Below are 20,681 nucleotides of genomic sequence, written 5' to 3' on the forward strand. Positions count from 1 at the left end.
AAGTGGTGTAAATTGTGTAATTCACTGTGCCATACCCTTACATACTGTGGTTATAATATTTGCGAAGATGTGCTGTGCATCGATGAGAGTCTGAGTACTACTACAATAAGCTGTACTCTACATCATAATCACATAATTAAATTTTGAGTAGACATTGCCCCATGATTCATTAATAATAATTCACGTATTATTTCTCCGTCAGTGAGAGGCCCAACCAGTATGCAGTGCTTGTGAATACCAATTGTGGTATGCCATATTTTAGTTCCTTATTTGCTGTTTGATAATCCTACAGTTACCTCAGACTTTAAACTAAGATTAAACAAATGTAGCACGAGTTTCAAAATGGTGTAGTTGTCCCTTTACACAAGTGGTCAGCCAGCCACAAGAATCTAAAAAATACAGGTTTCAACACGTCTATCTCACCGGTCACCTTCAATTAAGAAATATTTTGTCTTCAATCTTTTACATATATTCTCTCTCTCTCTCTCTCTCTCTCTCTCTCTCTCTCTGTGTGTGTGTGTGTGTGTGTGTGTGTGTGTGTGTGTGTGTGTGTGATAGAGGGGGGGGGGGTAAGGAAGAAAATTAGTAGAAGGATATGTAGTCTTTATTTTTTTTTACAGGGCCTCCAACAAATTTGGTGATAAAATTCTGTGTTGATTGTCATAAAAAATACTGTCATGATGAGAATGAATCCAATCACTTGTGTTCAAGGCGTGTAGTAGGTGAGTATTTCTGGTTGTGTGTCACTCAGTATAAAAGTAATCTATTAATACATTGTTATAGATTAACAGACTTACAGTAATAATTTCTTCCTTTAAGAAAGTGGATTTTCTGTTTTTTATTCATCTTTATAAAGGTACTGGATGTCACTACTAAGAACTGTTTGTTTGTTTGATGTTTCTAAAGATATTTTCAGTTTCATTTTTGTGATGTGTAGATTGAATCAGGCTGGACATAGTGTTTCATACTATACTCAATGTCAGCAGGAAACAGTAATGTGGTTCTCACTGCACAAAATAATAAAGTCTAAAATATAATCTTGTGTGTCCAGTCAAAAAAACCAGTGATGAAAAACTAAAGCATAAAGTATTTGCAGCAGGGACAAAGTATGGTTGCTGTGTGACACAGCTGTGAAGCCAGTGCAATGTGGCACAACAAACACCCTCTTCAACTGCTGTTGGTAATACCAAGTAGTCATGTTTTGCTGTCTTATCAGTAAATATATCTTTGGACTATACATCATACCACACTAATTTTGAGGCCATTAAGTCAATTTGATATTTAAAGTCAAACAGTGGAAACTCCAAGTACAGATAGCACCAATGTAGGAAAGGACAGATTGCTATTTACTGTAAAAAAGACACGTCAAGTTGCAGACAGGCCCAATTAAAAGACACTCCATATATAGCTTTGAGCCACAGTCTTCGTCTGTAAAACACACACACACACACACACAAACAACGACAACGACAACAACCACCACCACTACCTCCAGCATCTCAGGCCAGAATGTAATATCACATGAGATGCAAGCAGAAATCTGGAGGGGGTGGGGAAGGTTAAGAGGAAGGTGAAGGTGAAGGGAAAGGGATAGTAGTGTGTGGGTGGGGGGAGAGAAGAATGTTGTTTGGTGCAGTGTGCAAGGACTAGACTGCCAACAGGTGCAGTGTCAGGAGTTTGTGAGGCTGGAAGGTGGGGGGAAAAAAGGAGAGGAGTGGGGAAACGGGTGGCTGCATTGCCAGAGGGCTGCAAATAAACAGGGTGGGAGATCAGAATTGGGGGGGGGGGGGGGGGAGGATGATGATGGGAGAGAGAGGGTGGAAACTGTTGGGTGGAGGGTGAGGGAACAGTGTGTTACCTTAGGTTGAGGCTGGGATAGTTACAGGAGTGGAGAATGTGTTGTAAGGATAACTTCCATCTATGCAGTTCAGAAAAGCTGGTGGTGGAGGGAAGGATCCAGATGCCTCAGATAGTGAAGCAGCCATTGAAATCAGACATGTTATGTTCAGCTGCATACTCTGCCATAGGGTGGTCTACTTTGCTCTTCATCCTGGTTGACAGCTGGTTGGTAATCATACCAATATAAAAAGTTGTTCAATGATTGCAGCAGAGCTGGTAAATGACATGGCTACTTTCACAGGTGGCCCAGTCCCTGATGGAGTAGGATAAACCCTGCAATAGGACGAGCTGGGTGGGTGGATTGGGTAGGTTTTGCACTTGGGCCTTCCACTAGGATATGATCCTTGTGGGAAGGGTTTGGGATTGGGAGTAGCATATGGATGGACTAGGATGTTGTGGAGGTTGGGTGGGCAATGGAACACCACATCAAGAGGTGTGAGCAGTATCTTCGGTAGGATGTCCCTCACTTCAGGGTACAATGGCAGATAATAAAAGCCCTGGCAAAGGATGTGGTTCAGTTGTTCCAGTCCGGGGTGGCACTGGGACAAAGCGAATGCACCTTTGTAGCTGGTTCATGGTGGTCATTTGAGGATTGGGGGCATGAGAGGAAATGACACAGGAGATCTTTTCGTGGACTAGGTTTGTGAAGGATACTGCCTGTCTCTGAAGGCCTTGATGAGACCTCAGCATACTGAGTAAGGAAGTTTTTGTCACTGCAGATAGGCCACCCCCAGATGGCCAGGCTGTGTGGGAGGGATTTTCTGGTGTGAAAGAGATTACAGCTGTCAAAATGCAGGTACTGTCAGTGGTTGGTGAGTTTAATGTGGTCAGAGGTGCAGATGGAGCCATAATAGTGAAGAAGTAGGTCAACATCTAGGAAGGTGGGACACTGGGTTGAGGAGGACCACGTGAAACAGATTGGAGAGGAGGTGTTGAGGTCATGAAGGAATTTGAGGTAGGGTGTCTTGGCCCTGGGTCCAGATCATGAAGATATCGATGAACCTGAACCAGACTAGAGGTTTGGTGTTTCGGGAGGATGGTGCCATGAGTGTGCCAATGGCTGCATCGCAGATTTGTTGATATAACTTCCCTCCAAATGAGAAATAGTTGTGGGTTAGGGTAAAGTTACTAAGGTGTATGAGGAATGAGGTAGTGGGCTTGGAGTGTCAAGGATGTTGGGAAAAGTACTGTTCAGTAGCAGTAAGACCTTGGGCATAAGGGATGTTGGCGTGTAGGAAGGTGGCATCAGCAGTGACAACTAGGGATCCAGGAGGTAAAGGGATGGAGATGGTCAAGAGTCAGTGAAGAAAGTGGTCAGTGTCTTTGATGTAGGAGGCTAGATTACAGGCAATGTCTTTTTCCTATTACAGCAATGGGGAAGGTTGTGCTGGGAACCAGACCACATGGCAGTAAGAGGAAATTAACTGCCAGATGCTGCAGGGAATGAGGGAAGTGATTTAAATTGTGTGATTCACAGCATTTGAAATCAAGTGTGTTATGTTCAGTTGCATGCTGGTCCATGCCACTGTTTGGCAGTGCCCATTCATCCTGGTGGATTGTGAGTTGGCAGTCATACCAATATAAAAAGCGGTGCAATATTTGAAGGAGAGCTGGTAAATGAGATGATTGCTTTCACGGTTGGCCCAGTCCTTGATGGGGTAGGATAAACCTGTGACAGGATTGAAATAGGAAGTGCTGGGTTGGTAGATTGGGCAAGTTTTGCATCTGGACCTTCCACAGGGACACGATCCTTGTGGTAAGGGTTTGGGATTGGGAGTGGCATAGGGATGGACTAGGATGTTGTGGAGGTAGGGTGGGCATCACCACTTTAGGGAGGGGTGGGAAGTATCTTGGGTAGGAAGCCCCTCATTTCAGGGTACGATAATAGGTAATCAAAGTCCTGGTGAAGTATGTGGTTCAGTTGTTCCAGTCTGGGGTGGTATTGCGTGATGAAGGGGACATTCCTTTGTGGCTGGTTTCTGGGAGTGGTGGGAGGATTGGAGTGAGGGGAAGATTTGTTTGCAGACTAGGTCTGGGGGATAGTGCCTGCCTGTGAAGGCCTTGGTGAGACCCACAGCATACTGAGCAAGGGAGTTTGTCACTGCAGATATGCCGTCCCCAGGTAGCAAGCCTGTAAGGGAGCAATTTTTTTGGTGTGAAAGAGATGACTGAATATGGGTACTGTTGGTGGGTTTAATGTGGACACAGGTGCAGATGGAGCCACGAGAGAGGCGGAGATCAACATCTAAGAAGGTTGCACACTGGGATGAGGAGGAGCATGTGAAGCAGATGGGAGAGCAGGTGGTGAGGTTGTGAAGGATTGAAGATTCGGTGTCTTGGCCCTGGGTCCAAAACATGAGGATATCATCTGTGAACTTGAACCAGACTAGGGATTTGGTGTTGTGGGATAGCCCATAAAAAGGTTTGTATAGGAGCCAAAAAGGTTTGTATAGGAGCCTGGTATGCAGATGCCCATGTTTGTGCTATGGTTTTGTTTGTATACCCTTCCCTTCAAAGGAGCAGTAGTTGTGGGTTAGGATAAGGTTAGGAGACTGAAGGATGTTGGTAACAGTAGTTTCAATAGTGGTAAGACCATGGGCATCAGGGACGTTGGTTTATAGGAGGGTGGTATCAACAGTAATGAGTAGGGATTCAGAAGGTAAAGTGGTGGGGATGATCGAGAATTGGTGAAGGAACTGGTTGGTGTCTTTGATGTGGGAGGCTACATTACGGGCAGTTGGTTAGGGGTGTTGGCAAGTGAGGGCCAAAATTCTTCGAGTGGGGGCACAATAACCAGCCACAGTGGTGTGTCCAGGATTGTTGGATTTGTGTATTTTTGGGGGCATCTAGAAGATGGGTGGTTGGGTTACTATAGGGGTGAGGAGGGAAATGGATTCAGTGGAAATATTCTGGGAAGGGCCTATGACTTTAAGCAGGAACTGGAGTTTGTGTTGGACTTTTGGGATGGGATCACTCTGGCAGAGTTTATAGGTGGAGGAGTCAGATAATTGACAGAGGCATTCTGAGAGATAGTCACTGTGATTCATAGCAACAGTGGTAGAACCGTAGTCTTTAGGCAGGATGATTAAGTCAGGATTTGTTTTAAGGTTGTGTGTGGCTGTTCTTTCTTCTAATAAAATGTTGATGTTCTGGGGAAGGATGGTGAGGCCAAGTTGGAGGTAAGGAATTCCAGGAAGGGTGGGTGGTTAGGTGGAACAGGAGTAGGATCATGGTTGGATGGTGATATGAACTGGAAGATGCAGGGTTCAGTGTTAGAATTAGGGTGGTTTTGGTTGGAGGGATTGGTGGCAAAGAAGTGGTTCCACTGTGGCCATCGGTAGAAGGAGAGGAGGTCTTCGACAAGTCTAGCATGGTTAAATTTGGGTGTAGGGCTAAAGATAATGCCTTTGTATATGACTGAAACTTCTGTGGAGCTGAGGGTTTTGGTGGAGAGGTTAACAACTCTGTTATGGGAATGTTTTGGCCCTGGATATGGATTTGGTGGAGGGTTGGTAGGGAGTTTTGGAGGATGTGGCAAGTTGAAAAGGTCGGCTAGGCAGGGTTTAGCTGCTGTGAGGGACAGATGAGGTGAAACAATGTGGATATGATACAGGTTGGATTGTGGTGCCCCGAGGCAGCAATAGGCTGCCAGCGGGTTGGATAACTTACAGAAGTGGTGTCTGGAATGCTCCCCTAGGTGCTAGAGAGCAAGGGATTCAATGTCAGAGTTGTGGTGTATGGTATAGGGATTGCAGAGTAATAGTATCTTGTGGAGGGAGCAGAGGCGGTGGTTGTGGGATGCCTGTGCCATGGAGATGTGTTTTTGCAGCAACAGGTTTGCGAGGGCAAGGGATTGTCGGAATTTGAAAATATGTAGGTGATACTGAAAGGGAGGTGGTATCCAGAGAAAGTAGTTTTTACAGTTAGGCCGTTTGGGGAGATTCCATGGTTTAGGCAGTATTTGAGAAACAGGATGTTGGACTGAGCTTTAGCTAGGGAGAGGGATACTCTTCTGAACTGGTGCAGAAATATGGAGCAAGAGTCCATGGTGGCAGAAATGATGTAATGGAAATAGGAATGACGCAGAAAAGGGCAAAATAGGTGATGTGAAAGGAGCTGGATAAGCGAAAAGATGCATATAAAATATGTAAAGACACACAGAAACCCCCAACAGATACGCAAAAGTATGCACAGGTCCATAAAAAATACTTGAAACCATGTGACATGACACACAAATATGTTAAAAACATGCAGAAACATGGGTAATAATGTACAGTGAAGTATGGGAGAGTGTGTGTGTTGCATTAATCGAAGACAGGTGGTGGAGGATGCGTTATATCGAGGATCAAAAGTTCATGTGGCAGGACCAGGTGTGGACAACAAAACGCTCAAATATGTCAGGATGAGGGTGAAGTGAGATCAGTAGGAATAAATGTAATTATAACTGTCGGAGGAAGTAATCTGGGGCAATAAAAGCTGCATCAACAATTCACGCCATCACGAAGTCAGTGTTGTGCACGGACAATCGTTGATACACATGATTTCAATGGCTGCTCCACTACCCAAGCCATTTGGATCCTCCCTTCCGCCACCAGCTTTTCTGAACTGCATAGCTGGAAGTTATCCTTAAAACACATTCTCCACTCCTGTAACTATCCCAGTTTCAACCTAAGGTAACACACTGTTCCCACACCCGCCACCCAACAGTTTCCACCCTCTGCCCCATCACTCCCCCCCCACCCCCCAATTCTGATCTCCCACCCTGTTTATTTGCAGCCCTCTGCCAATGCAGCCACCCATATTTCCCCACTCCTCTCCTTTTTTGTTCCTTCCCCCCCCCCCTCCCCCCCCCCCACCACCCTGCCACCACAACCTCCCAACGCTACGTCTGTCGACAATCTAGTCCTTGAACACTCCGCCAAACAGCTTTTGTCTCTCTCCCTGCCGATACCCCTTGCACTACTATTCATTTCCATTCCCCTTCCTCACCCCACCCAGATTGCTGCTTGCATCCCATGTGATGCTGCATTCCAGCCTGAGATGCTGGGATTGGCAGTCGATCTGCGTGAGGTGAGATGCACTTGTGTGTGTGTGTGTGTGTGTGTGTGTGTGTGTGTGTGTGTGTGTGTGTGTGCGTGCGTGCGTGCGTGCGTGCACCTCTCTTTTACTGATGAAGGCTGTGGCAAAAATCTATATGTGAGTGTCTGTTAATTGTTCCTGTCTCAACTTGGCGTGTCTTCTTTACGGTAAGTAGCAGTCTGCCTTTTCTCCTACACTGTTCATATTTAAAGTTACATTTAGTTTGTGACAAGAACCAAGATGATGATGCAAGTAACCTGTGGATTTTTCCGGTACTCATTTTATAGTGATTCTGGTACTGTAGTTCTACAACATATGTATTACCAAAACCACTTTCCGAAAATGAGCTAATGTAAATGTTTCCGCCTGTAAAAATAATGCAGCACAAGAAAAATGTGTTTTAAATATTGGAAAATATTATTTCTAGGGTATGTGTATGTTTGATAAATACTGTTTCAGATTCTCAGAAATCTCTGAAGTTAATGTTCTATGTTGAGCTTGAAATATATGATGAGACCCAGGAGACGATGAAAGTAGCTCTTGCTGGTGATCAGGCAACAAAACTATTTGGTAAGTATTTTGGAGCTAGTAGCACTGAGTCTGCATTGATTTTCCCATTATTTGTTGTATGCTTATTTCATTATTTATCCTTTGTGGAACAAACTTCTGGGATAGTTTGGCAACAACTCACAGCATGTGTGACACAGATTTTTATCAGTAGACAGTAAATTACAGTTATTTTAGCATCAGAATGATCATTAGTTCCATTAAGGACACTGAAGAACTATGAGAGGTTCTGTCGATGCTAGAGTGTTGGTATAGTAATATGCCATAAGCAATAAAAGATAAATAAGAACTGTTTGTTTTCTATGTATACTTTCCCTATTTACCTGATTATAAGACAAGGCTTTTACCCAGTTCTTCATTCAAAAAATATGGGTCATCTTATAATCAAAGATTAAACTATTGCAGCATTTTTACAATGTTTAATAGAGTCTGTAGAGCTCGTCTTACATTTAGAGATAAAGCTTTGGTCTCATGCAGGTTTATTTTGAAGAATTCAGAAGGGCAGGATTGGCAAATGATACTCACCTTCGAACAAGCTCTAGATTTCCTGACGTGACATTTAACCCACACAGCAATAGTGCAAGGGATATGCAAGAAACTATGAACTAGTCACTACAACTATTTATTACCATGCTTAAACACTGGTGGACATAGCACCAAATTCTATCATCTTACACACACTTGGTGTGTTTGAACAGGTTAGCAGGAAAAGCTAAAGATAACATCCAAAAGCAGAAATGTTATAACATTACTTGATTCTAAATCCAGATCAATATTTTATTTGATCATGCGAGACTGTAATGATTTACTGAGTGGGTTCAAATGAGAAATTCGGTCATGTTCATGTTTTAGAGTACCAGATAAAAATGTAATCAGCTTTGGAACATGATGCTGACATTCAGGTAAAACAAGAAAGAAAACTTATTGAGAATGAAATGTATAACAAATGAAATAAATTATATTAAACAGACTGCAATTATTGTCACAAGAATAAATTACAGCAGCGAGATCTGCCATGGAGATAGTACTAACAGACATCTGTAGAAAGCGGAATGAATGTAAGTTCAAGAATTAGATTGAATTGTGGTTGCGATCTTTTATTTGTATTTGTTGTTCTTCTTGTTGTTAGTATGTTTGCACCCTAGAAGATATTGCAGTCAGTATTTCGCAGTTGCTCCTGCACAGCACTATGGAAGGGTTGGAGGGGGAACTGTGATACCAGCTTGGCTGAGAACTAGATGTGTGCTGGGAGGGTAGTAGTGAGCGGGCAGCAAATTATGTCATGTTGCCAACCAGGGGAATCTGTGTTGCATACTTTGGCTTTTTAGGAACATGAACTAAGTTTAAACTGCAGTTTGCTTGAGTCCAATTGTAGTTGAATTGAACTGACTTTAAAATTGGACACATACTCAACAAGAGTATTCATTTCTGCAGGAGGCGGTAGAAGTCCAGAGGGGGGCCAATGGCATACTTATGTGTTTCATACTGCAATGTTGTCGATGCTCACTGTAACATATGTCAGGAACAAAAGGGTTTACATCAGTTGCTGTTACTGTGCAGCCAATGAGAGCAGTGGGCAGACAATATGTTTGGAAGCAAGAAACTGTAACATTCCCATGTCAATATAGGAGGGAAATCCAAATGTATTTGAAAAGAAACAGCTCTGATCTCAGGTCCCACAGTAACCAAAACCTCAGAAATCACAACGTATTTAGAAGAAACAGTCAAGTATTCGTGACAACAAAGATACAAATTTCACAGCTGTGTTACGAGAATCCTGGTGATTAAAAATAATGATAGGGTTAGTAAGTGAAAAATGTAGAGAAGAAAATGGTCTGCAAATTAAGTAAGTGACTTTTTTTGTTTATTTTATTTCTCCTTATATTATCAAAATGTAGGCAATCAATAAATGACATAAATTTAGAATAGGTATAACGTTCAGTTTTTGGCAGATTCTTTTATGTCAGTAAAACAGTTCATAATTTTGATTAATAAGAACATTTTAAAAATAATTTTTTCTCAAAACACCTCTTGAAAAAGAGTGTGTATCTTGTAATCATGGTTGTCTTATACTCGGGTAAATACAGTAAGTATGTTTTTCCTCCTTTACAACCATAAGTGCCCTTCAAACCAACATTCTTTGCTATGTACTTCCTTCTCTCTGATCACTGTACCATACCTCTCACTTTCATTATATTCCTTTAAAAAATCACAGGCTTAAGAAAATGGTGATTTATATTTAATACATTTCTATTACCATGATCATTTGCTGTAAAACTTTTATAATCGGTTGTAATTTTTCATTTGTGAATTTTACCTTGTAAGTTAATAGTCAGTTATCGTGCTCCACAAGCCAATGTATGGTTTGCAGCACTGGGCAAATGATGTATCAGAAACATTTCCCCCATTCTTGTTCCATCCAGAGCAGAAACACACAAAGAAAAATTGTTGGTGTTGTACTGGACGAAAATACACTCACCAGTACAATGGTGGGCTCTTTGTTTTGCTCCAGGAGAAGAACGTATGGGCACTATAACACACAAAATATTATTTCACTTAATAATAACACTGATAAGAAGAATTACTTAACTGTACAATCCATTTCCACAGGAATGACATGAGTATTTACAACTGTCTCTGAACATTAATGTAGCTCTTGATACACACAAAATACAAGCCTCTCACTCAAGAGTACACTTAACAATAGCTTTCATGTAAAATTCTGCTTAATAGTGATCACACAGATAGCATACTGGAAGACGAGATGAATTGTGGTGCATTGTCTGAGACGATGCCCTTAGGAAGACCTTCAAGACAAAAAAAATAGAAAACAAAGCTGATACTGTGCTCGCAGTAGTGGTGGATGTCATGAGGACAACGAAAGGAAATTTAATATATCCATCTACCACCAGCAACCATCGCATGTTCCAGAACAGACTTATGAACTCAATTTGCATGCATTGCCATGGTCTGGACAGGCATGGCAATTCAAAACAGCATTGGGGCAGAGCTGATAGATGTTCTCCACAAATATTGCTGATAGATGTTCTCCACAAATATTGCTGATAGATGTTCTCCACAAATATTGCTGATAGATGGTCTCCACAAATATTGCAAGGAGAGGTCATTTGTTCAATCCGAGCATCTATGGCTTGCCAAGTACAGTGATGTTTAGCGTTGCTTTGTGCAAACTATGCCCCAATGATGTTGATCCAATAAAGGAAAAACTTCCCACTGACGGAGTGAGGAGTTACGAACACATCCATCAGCATTCCCCATATGCAAAAATTGAACACCTGACTGTGCATAGCATGTAACAATGGGAAAAATAGCAATGCACCATTGTGTGGGGAAATTATTTCAAACCATGCAGCCACCAGTGGCACACATTTTACAGAACAACCTGAAGAGCTGGTCAGCAGCAGTTGCTGTGGCTATGCACCAAAAATTGAGAGAAAAATTTTGAAGAGTTTCAGAATACTGGGTACAAATTTGAAAACCTGATTCTTCATATCAATCAAATGCTGTGTCAGTACTGACCAGTAACCAAAACAAGTGAGCATTCAAATGTTGGTGCTTGTACTACAACTCATACTGATAATTAGACAATATTAAAGCCCAACATTGCAATTTTTGTGCTGTCTGTGATGGAACAGGATTGAACAAGGCCATTAAAGGCTGATAATCTGTAATCAAATATAACTTCTGCCAGTACAAATTTTGGCGCATATTGGTAACACCAGAATAATGGCGAATGCCTCTTTTTCAAGCTGACTGTAACTACTCTGCACCGAGTTTTTTGAAGCAAAAGAGATAGACCTACCAGGAGAACCAATTGTATGGGAAAGCACAGCTCCAGTTCTATAAGAAGATGCATCAAACAATGATGGCTTAATAACACTTGCTTTAATTTCTGAAGTTCTTGAAAGAACACCAAGGAACATTTTTCTGGCATGTTTGGTTCAGTGCAGCAGCAATTTGTGTAGTGTTGGCAATGAATTTGATGTCAAAGATAAGCTTCCACATTGCAGCTTGGAGATCCTTAATGTTATGGGATGCCAGCAGATCTTTGATGTGCGAAGTAGCAGGATGAATTCCATGTGCATTTATTGTGTGTCCTAATCAGTCAAGATGTTTATGGAAGAAAGAGCACTTTTCCTTGTTGCACGTTAAACCAACCACGGAAAAAACTTGCAACAAGTAGTCTAAATTTGCCAAATGTTGACGTATGACCTCACGACAACAATATCATCCAATAGTTTGTACAAGAAGTGACCTTTGCCATTAATCTTTCCAGGAAATGTTGAAAAATAGCAGGAGCAAATACAACATGTTAAAATTGTAAATGTACATGATGAGTGAAGGAGCTCAAGTTAAACAGTAGAAAATATGACGAAGTCCTCCAAGGAAACAGTGAAAATTGTTGCAATAGGTACAGCTTGTTAAAAGAGCAGACATTAGTAGCTGTATCTGTTGTAACCTGTTTGCAGCCTATTTGATTTGATCTCCTTAGCTCATCATGTATGTTTACAATTTTAATATCATGTAATTTATGTGACTTCCTTCTGACGAAGATACCATTGGTGTATCGAAACCTAATCAAGGTTTTTTACATTAAATATGCATATGGTTGTCTGTATACTTTATATATAGAAAATTTATTTATGTTTACAGCTGTCAACCATGTTATCTTAGTTGATGTTGGATTGGGCTGAGTGGTACTGTTCTAGGCCTTAAGTAAAAGTGGTTGTGACGGCGTAGCAAAACATTTCTGGGCATTGATACACTGGTGTGCTCATTCATTGGTGCGGTTTGCAACAAATATCTTCTCTTGTGGTTGCATTGTGAGTTACCAACCTCGATTTCACACCTCACTCTTTGGCCGATACCACAATTGGTATCTTTATGTATTTGCCCAAATTCCTCCAATTTTGATGTTGTAGTTATATCATGTGAAAAGTTCGTTATGTGAGAGATAGATTTATTGACTTATATCTGAATGTGGGTTCTCAGAACATTACATTGAGATTAAGGCCTGTGATACAGAGAACTTTTCTATCCCCCCTCCACACACACACTTTGTCACTTTGTAGTTTGTTGAGAATTTTTGTCTGCTGACGTCAGACAAATACATGAGAGATTGAATGGAAGGTTTGGGCATATCCATTGACTTTACAGAGATGCAAAAATTTCCTGTCAGTATCCTGGCAGCCTGTTTTGTATAAGCGAGTAACAATTCTGTTTTTACAATGTTCTCCAAATAGTGCTACTAAACCTGGGTGTCTCTTGACCATCTTTTATTCCTTCACTTGGAAAGTACTTGTCCAGACTACAGTTGATGACATCTTTCAGCTTTGGTCACAATTGTTCTACTTATGACAGATCTGAACTAAATTTTCTCATTTCATCCTTCAAATAAGTTGACAGTGACAGTCAGTTTGACCTAACACAAATGCACTCCCAAATTTCATGATCAGCTTCCTGTAATAGCGTCACAGTCACTAATCCCTCTTTCATTATTCTTGAGAAAATCACATTTTCTAATAACTAGGACAGCTAAAATATTTCTTTCGCATCAGTTGTAGAACCAGTTATTTGAGTCAGTTGCCATACAGTGTACATTGTGCACTGTTTTGCCAGACAATACTGGCCAGGTTAAAGTCACCATTTAATTCTATCGTATGACTGGGGTGTATCAGTGTTATTGAGTTTAGGCTCTCTTTGAATGACTCTACAACCATTGTGTCTAAATGTTATCAGTAGAGTAATGGCACAACCACAGGTGCCACAGACTAAAGTATAGGGTTCATCTCCATGGCGACACTGCCAGCCATCACATCACTAGGACATTGCTGGCTAGGACATTGCCAGCTCTGTGATGGAGGCTATGACCACCATATCGACTGCAGGGAATTATCTGGCTATTGCTGGGTAGGCAAGTCATTTTGCAGTTACACTCCTATGCCCATAATACACCTTTCAAAAACATACAAAACTTTCTCTAGTACTCAATACGTTCTGTAGTGTTAAAACACTACAGATATCTAAGCCTAATTCTCTGCATTTATGTGCACAGTGTCCTCACAGACATGGAGCAGTTTAATTGGTGGTGCCAAGAGCAATGGATCATCTTGTATCCATGTGGTGTCTCAGCATATTGCTGCTTTGAGTCAGAGTCACATAATACGAAGACAGGAAACCATCTGATTCCGTTGTGCAGACCATGTCAGTGCTGAACTACCACTGGTTACATTTACCTTTACTACTAAATGTGCAAAGTCCCAATAACTATTCACATATAAGTTCAGTCTAAAAGCATTTCTAATCTGTTACCTAAACTTTACTATTTACAGTACTTACAAAATTCCTATTTACAAGAGAAACTTATGGCTATTTTGGCCTATTCCTAAGTCCTCTTAGAATCCCTGGTTTCCCATGTCTAAGTTAGATGCACTCCTGGCAAATGCTAACGTAATGCCCTACCCATTGACACGCCCAACAAGTTGCATTGTGTGACGTGATGCATGGGACTACATTACATTGAGTGCGAGCCCTTTGGCCTTTAAGAAATACATCTGAGTCCAACCCCCCACCCCACCCTCCATGAACCATGGACCTTGCCATTGGTGGGGAGGCTTGTGTGCCTCAACGATACAGATAGCCGTACCAAAGGTGCAATCACAACGGAGGGGTATCTGTGGAGAGGCCAGACAAACGTGTGGTTCCTGAAGAGGGGCAGCAGCCTTTTCAGTAGTTGCAGGGGCAACAGTCTGGATGATTGACTGATCTGGCCTTGTAACACTAACCAAAACGGCCTTGCTGTTGTGGTACTGCGAACGGCTAAAAGCAAGGGGAAACTACAGCCGTAATTTTTCCTGAGGGCATGCAGCTTTACTGTATGATTAAATGATGATGGCATCCTCTTGGGTAAAATATTCCGGAGTTAAAATAGTCCCCCATTCGGATATCCGGGCAGGGCTACTCAAGAGGACGCCGTTATCAGGAGAGAGAAAACTGGCGTTCTACGGATCAGAGCGTGGAATGTCAGATCCCTTAATCGGGCAGGTAGGTTAGAAAATTTAAAAAGGGAAATGGATAGGTTAAACTTAAATATAGTGGGAATTAGTGAAGTTCGGTGGCAGGAGGAACAAGACTTAGAGAAAGCTTTTGACAATGTTGACTGGAATACTCTCTTTCAAATTCTAAAGGTGGCAGGGGTAAAATACAGGGAGCGAAAGGCTATTTACAATTTGTACAGAAACCAGATGGCAGTTACAAGAGTCGAGGGACATGAAAGAGAAGCAGTGGTTGGGAAGGGAATGAGACAGGGTTGTAGCCTCTCCCCGATGTTATTCAATCTGTATATTGAGCAAGCAGTAAAGGAAACAAAAGAAAAATTCGGAGTAGGTATTAAAATCCATGGAGAAGAAATAAAAACTTTGAGGTTCACTGATGGCATTGTAATTCTGTCAGAGACAGCAAAGGATTTGGAAGAGTAGTTGAACGGAATGGACAGTGTCTTGAAAGGAGGATATAAGATGAACATCAACAAAAGCAAAACGAGGATAATGGAATGTAGTCAAATTAAGTCGGGTGATGCTGAGGGAATTAGATTAGGAAATGAGACACTTAAAGTAGTAAAGGAGTTTTGCTATTTGGGGAGCAAAATAACTGATGATGGTCGAAGTAGAGAAGATATAAAATGTAGACTGGCAATGGCAAGGAAAGCATTTCTGAAGAAGAGAAATTTGTTAACATCGAGTATTGATTTAAGTGTCAGGAAGTCATTTCTGAAAGTATTTGTATGGAGTGTAGCCATGTATGGAAGTGAAACATGGACGATAACTAGTTTGGACAAGAAGAGAATAGAAGCTTTTGAAATGTGGTGCTACAGAAGAATGCTGAAGATTAGATGGGTAGATCACATAACTAATGAGGAGGTATTGAATAGAATTGGGGAGAAGAGGAGCTTGTGGCACAACTTGACTAGAAGAAGGGATCGGTTGGTAGGACATGTTGTCAGGCATCAACGGATCACCAATTTTGGTACTGGATGGCAGCGTGAAGGGTAAAAATCGTAGAGGGAGACCAAGAGATGAATACACTAAGCGGATTCAGAAGGACGTAGGCTGCATTAGGTACTGGGAGATGAAGAAGCTTGCACAGGATTGAGTAGCATGGAGAGCTGCATCAAACCAGTCTCAGGACTGAAGACCACAACAACAACAACAACAACAACATCTGAGTCTAAACTCAACTTAGTGGAAGGCAAGACTACATGAGTATAAGAATACAAGATAACAAAGATACCCAAGGGAATGCATCCAACAAGCAAAAATCAAAAGCCTGCACTACTATTCATCTATGGTGCTGTCTCATTTGAATCACTATAGAACTGAACAGTCATTCAGGTGCACTATCATATCTGGTGCAGTTTGGTATCAGCTTATAATATTTCCACTTGTAGTGGCAGGCAAGGTGGACACAGCACGTAGAATGCGGCATCCACACGCTGTCAGGGAGGCAGCCATCTGGCCTAGTGTTGCTGGCATGCTGGGCACTGAGTCAGCAGTGGTGGCCAGGGTTCTGAATGAGGCTCTGCTACAGATACAAGGCAGCCAGTGATGTCTCCTGACTTTGCCGCAGGTCGCAGCATCACCCAGTGTCTAATTCTGGACCAGCATGATCAAGGTCCATCTGTCGTCACATGGCAGTAGATCAAATTGCGTAAGTTTCCTAGAGGTCAGTCAACATCACAGGCCATTGGCGCACAGTATTCCATGTGGAAATGTCTTGCTGCTGCTGAGTAGGCAGGTCATTGATGACTGAGCCCTAGTTATGGCTCTGCACTGTAGCTATGTTCTGGGTTGTTACATCAAGCACCCAGTGTGCTTGATGATGAAGATTTCTCTGCTTTCCCTACTTATGTGATGAATATCATCCAACACACTGTGATGATTACAATTACAGGAACAAAATAAGTGAGCCTTTAGCAAAAAACACACACACACACACACACACACACACACACACACACAGAGAGAGAGAGAGAGAGAGAGAGAGAGAGAGAGAGAGAGAGAGGGGGGGGGGGGGGGGGGGGGAAGCTCAGGATGTGGGTTTTTTCTGGGTGGGGGTTGGGGTGATATTCCAGCAATAATATGGTCACATTTCATTGTCACATGCCCTCAAAGAGAATATATAATTATACAGTCTGCGTTGTGGATGAAACACGTGTCATCAAGTATACATTGCTGCCCCCCCCCCCCCCCCCCCCACTTTTTTTTTTTCATTGCTCATAATAAAGTTTGTTGTGTTTGATGTAAAGACTATGCTCCCAACAAAGAGTAAGAAATGTTACCCAGAGTGCCATTTGAATCCGAGCACACAGAATCTCTCCAGGATCAGAACGTACATCTTCTATCACTTGGCCACTGCCCTAATTAGCACGGCTTTCCTTCTCAAGTACACCTCCAGTGCATCAACATCACCTATTCTATGACATCTGTGAAACAATTAGATGTAGATGTGATGTATATAAATAAAATTGCATCATTTTCGGGTGTTGTAACAAATTCCATCTTCCCTGAAATGGATCCTGTGTGTCATGACCTTTCATCTGTATTATTTTGCAAATGGAAGTGAAGTGATCTGATTTCTGTCACAGGAGTTTGTTTTGTGGCCCCAACTAGTATGCTGAAACTTGGTGCATCACAGTTTTTCCTCAGGTCCTGAATGCCTGCATGTTGCCTCGTCTGTTGAAACATGTAGAATGTTGTCAAGCATGGTGCCTGCATGCAGGCAGTATTGCCTTCTACCACTGCAAACTTTCATTCATGAAGTCATTTTATTTTAACTATAACTCTCCTTAAAAGTTAAGTGTTGCTTGCAACATGCAATTTCTTCCACACTACTTTTACTTTCTACTTCAATGCTTCATAATTTTGTACTCCTTTTCCCTCTTTCTACCTTCATGTCTCTCTTCATTTTGACTTTTTTATCCACAGAAAGATGTTCAACCACTTCTCCTCCTGCCCTACCCCCCTCTTTTTTTTCCTTTCTGAGTCTTCCTGCCTTTTATATTGCAATATCAAATGAAATAAATTCTGTAATCTAATACAACCAAAACAATATTTTGGGCTGAGTAAAATTGGACTGTTTCATGAGGCTTAAGTCTCTCCTCAGTCATTGGTTCCTCTGATGTACTTATTCTCAACAGTGTAGGAAAACACAGATTACTACTTACCATAAAGAAGGCACATTAAGTTGCAGACAGACATAATTAAAAGACACTTACATAAAGCTTTTGTCCACGGCTTTCATCAGCAAAAAAGACACACACACCATTCATACACACAAGCAAGCACACCTCATGCACACAACTCCAGCATCTCGGGTGACCATCTTTGACATTTAGAGGTATTATTAGAAAACGAGAGAACCTTTAACAAATTGTTTGGTAAGGAAGTAAGTGCCAGAAGATAAAAGCTGAGAGACGTGCTGAGCTGGAAAACATTTTAATTCAATTCACACAACAAGGGTTGTGTCAATTACTCTATGTGGACCAGTAATTTAAGCCAAGGCTTTAAAAATTGTGAGTAAGGTGAAAACAGTGAATTTTACTGTGTCTATGGGGTGGCTCACCTTGCTTAAGTGACACACTGTAATTATTTACCTATCAGTGGTGTGGGCAAATGCATGAACAAAGATTATGTTAAAGCCTGGAAAAATGGCATCACAGTAGGCAACAGGGAATAGAATGAAAGTCGTGCCATATTTAATGCAGGCAAATTTGGACTATATTGTAAGCTGGTGTTGGAAACTTACACTCTACGTGCTGGGAATCACAAAAAAGACAGAACAACAGTACTAGCTTGTGCTAATGCTGAGAATATAGAGAAATTGAAGTTTCATGTCATTTCAGTTGCTTCAAAAATGTATGAAACTGCTAAGCAAGCTCATGAATCATCATCTAGCCTGGAAGCCCAGACTACAATTTGTCACGTGGTTGAAGGCATTTCATCACAATATGAAAGAAAACTGCAGGATTGTGTTTCTTGCAGACAACTTTCCTGCCCACCAGAAAGATGAATCTCTGCAAAATGTTAAACTTGCTTGCCTTGTTCTCATCACAACCAGCAAAATTCAGTTCGTGGATCAAGGAATTCTGAATGTGACAAAATTGTTTTATAACAGTTTCTACAACAGATTCTGTGAAGTTGCTGAATCTCCGGGATAATCTGAGTTTTACTTCAGCTGTTTGGGATGTGGAACATTAAATCATTGTCAAGTGTTCCTAGAAGGGCAAGTAACAAAATGTGTATATCAGTCCCTTGGAATTTTTGAGGATAGCTATATTACTAAATGGCTAATCCAATTCATGGTTCATCGTTTGTGGTCCACAGTTGCAGGTAGACTATCTAATAGCTTCCAGGGGGAACAAAAATTTAATTTTCCGTGTTTCATATAATCACTGATCGAAGTTAAAAATGTAAAATGCTGTCATAATCTCTAATTAAGAGGTATAATCTTATATTAAAAGTTAAATGTAGTATGACAAGTATTACAGTTAGAAACTGTTTATTTGTCTTGAGGCAGTGTGGCACATGGCACATCAATTACTGAGGCGATATTCATCTATTATTTGAGAATGAGAGCACTTAGTGTCTTCCAATGAACTTCATACATAATTTCAAACCTTCTCCAAACTTTTTCATGCTTAATGTCACACATGTAACACAATAACTCACTTGTAAAGTAATCAGATGTCTGTAGCTATTTTATACGTGACAGTTTGATTGTTAAAAGAATCAGGGGTTTACTGATGTCATGCTAGTTTACATGGCTGAGTGGATATAGTTTTTGCTGTAGACATATGGAGGGGCAAATGTCCGTGTTAATGATCTTTGATGAAGCCTGGCTGATAGCTTGCAAAGAATTCCATTGATGTCCACTTTTAAAACTCAGTTTGGTTGATAACATTATTACAGCTCATATTCTAGACATAGACGAGATAATAGATGATATTTCAGAAGGTGAAAGTGTTGCAGGTGAAGCAGCATGGAATGCAAATCAAATGTGTTCCTTCAAAACAGCAGATCCACTAAGTCTGGTTCACAGATATATATTTGCAAGGAATATTGAATCGCCTGATGATGTTAACTTTTGGCCTAATCATATAATAAACTGTGCGCTTAAACACACTCAAACAATGCACACTTCATCAGCCCTTTTTTATGTGTGTGGAATTTCTGTAGTCCTAAAAAAGCAATTTGTGTTTTACTTCTTTTTTATAATTTTTGTAACAGAACAGTAGCTACAATTACTTTTGGAATTGGATTTAAATTAAATGATTGTATGCAAAGTATGTAGGGAGGGCATTCATATTATAATAGAATGTATTTTATTTAAATGGTAAGCTGCAGATAATATTGTGGCCTGGCAATGGACATTTATTTGTTTATGATACCTGTAATTGTTAGTACTAAAGATCCTGATCTTTCTGCCCCAACTTTCAGGTTGCCAACCTCAGGAGTTCATCAGGAATGAAGATTTTCAGAAAAGAGTTTGGGATTCCTTCAAACACCTTATAAAGGGTGGCAATAGACAAAACTGGTGTTTGAAGGATGCAGCTAACTTCTCTCTGGAACCTCATTTGAAAGGAAAGAAAATTAATCATCGTGTTGTTGATATTAGACCATTCAATACTAGTTCCAGATAAAAACTAGTTTTTTCCTTCCTTTCAAGCCATAAGCCATTTTCTGTACATAATCATCAAATAATAAATTGCATAGAAAGTGTTTTAATGATTGTATGATAGAATCACATCCTCAAAATTCATACACTGAGAGATCTAATTGTAATAAACTTATCTACATTTCACTTTATATAATTATTGCACATATGTTGTTATTAATAAACACTTGATTTTTGCAATTTGTGTGTTTCATTTCTTTATTCAAATACTAAAATTGTATTTGGAGTCTATTTATAATGAATGTGCTGGTCAGTCATCTAATGAGGCAGGTTCATTTGAAAAACCATAAGACAGAATTCTTCAGTTTTTCTTGGGGCACTTTGATCACTCACTGTCTCCATCAAACAGACTTTTTCTCTATGCCCATTATCCCATTATGTTT

General features: G+C 40.9%; 1 protein-coding gene across 1 annotated transcript in view; it reads left to right on the forward strand.

The window, feature by feature from the left end:
• Positions 1-20,478, forward strand: part of LOC124605582 — a 130,617-nt gene extending 110,139 nt beyond the window's left edge. Inside the window, exons 6-8 of the mRNA XM_047137364.1 lie at positions 621-722; positions 7,438-7,548; positions 20,061-20,478. Of these exons, the coding sequence (XP_046993320.1) occupies positions 621-722; positions 7,438-7,548; positions 20,061-20,263 (416 nt within the window). The 3' untranslated portion in view covers positions 20,264-20,478. The remainder of the gene's footprint in view (positions 1-620; positions 723-7,437; positions 7,549-20,060) is intronic.
• The last annotated feature ends 203 nt before the right edge of the window (positions 20,479-20,681 follow it).

This window comes from Schistocerca americana, chromosome 3, assembly GCF_021461395.2.
Source record: "Schistocerca americana isolate TAMUIC-IGC-003095 chromosome 3, iqSchAmer2.1, whole genome shotgun sequence".
Taxonomy (NCBI): domain Eukaryota; kingdom Metazoa; phylum Arthropoda; class Insecta; order Orthoptera; family Acrididae; genus Schistocerca; species Schistocerca americana.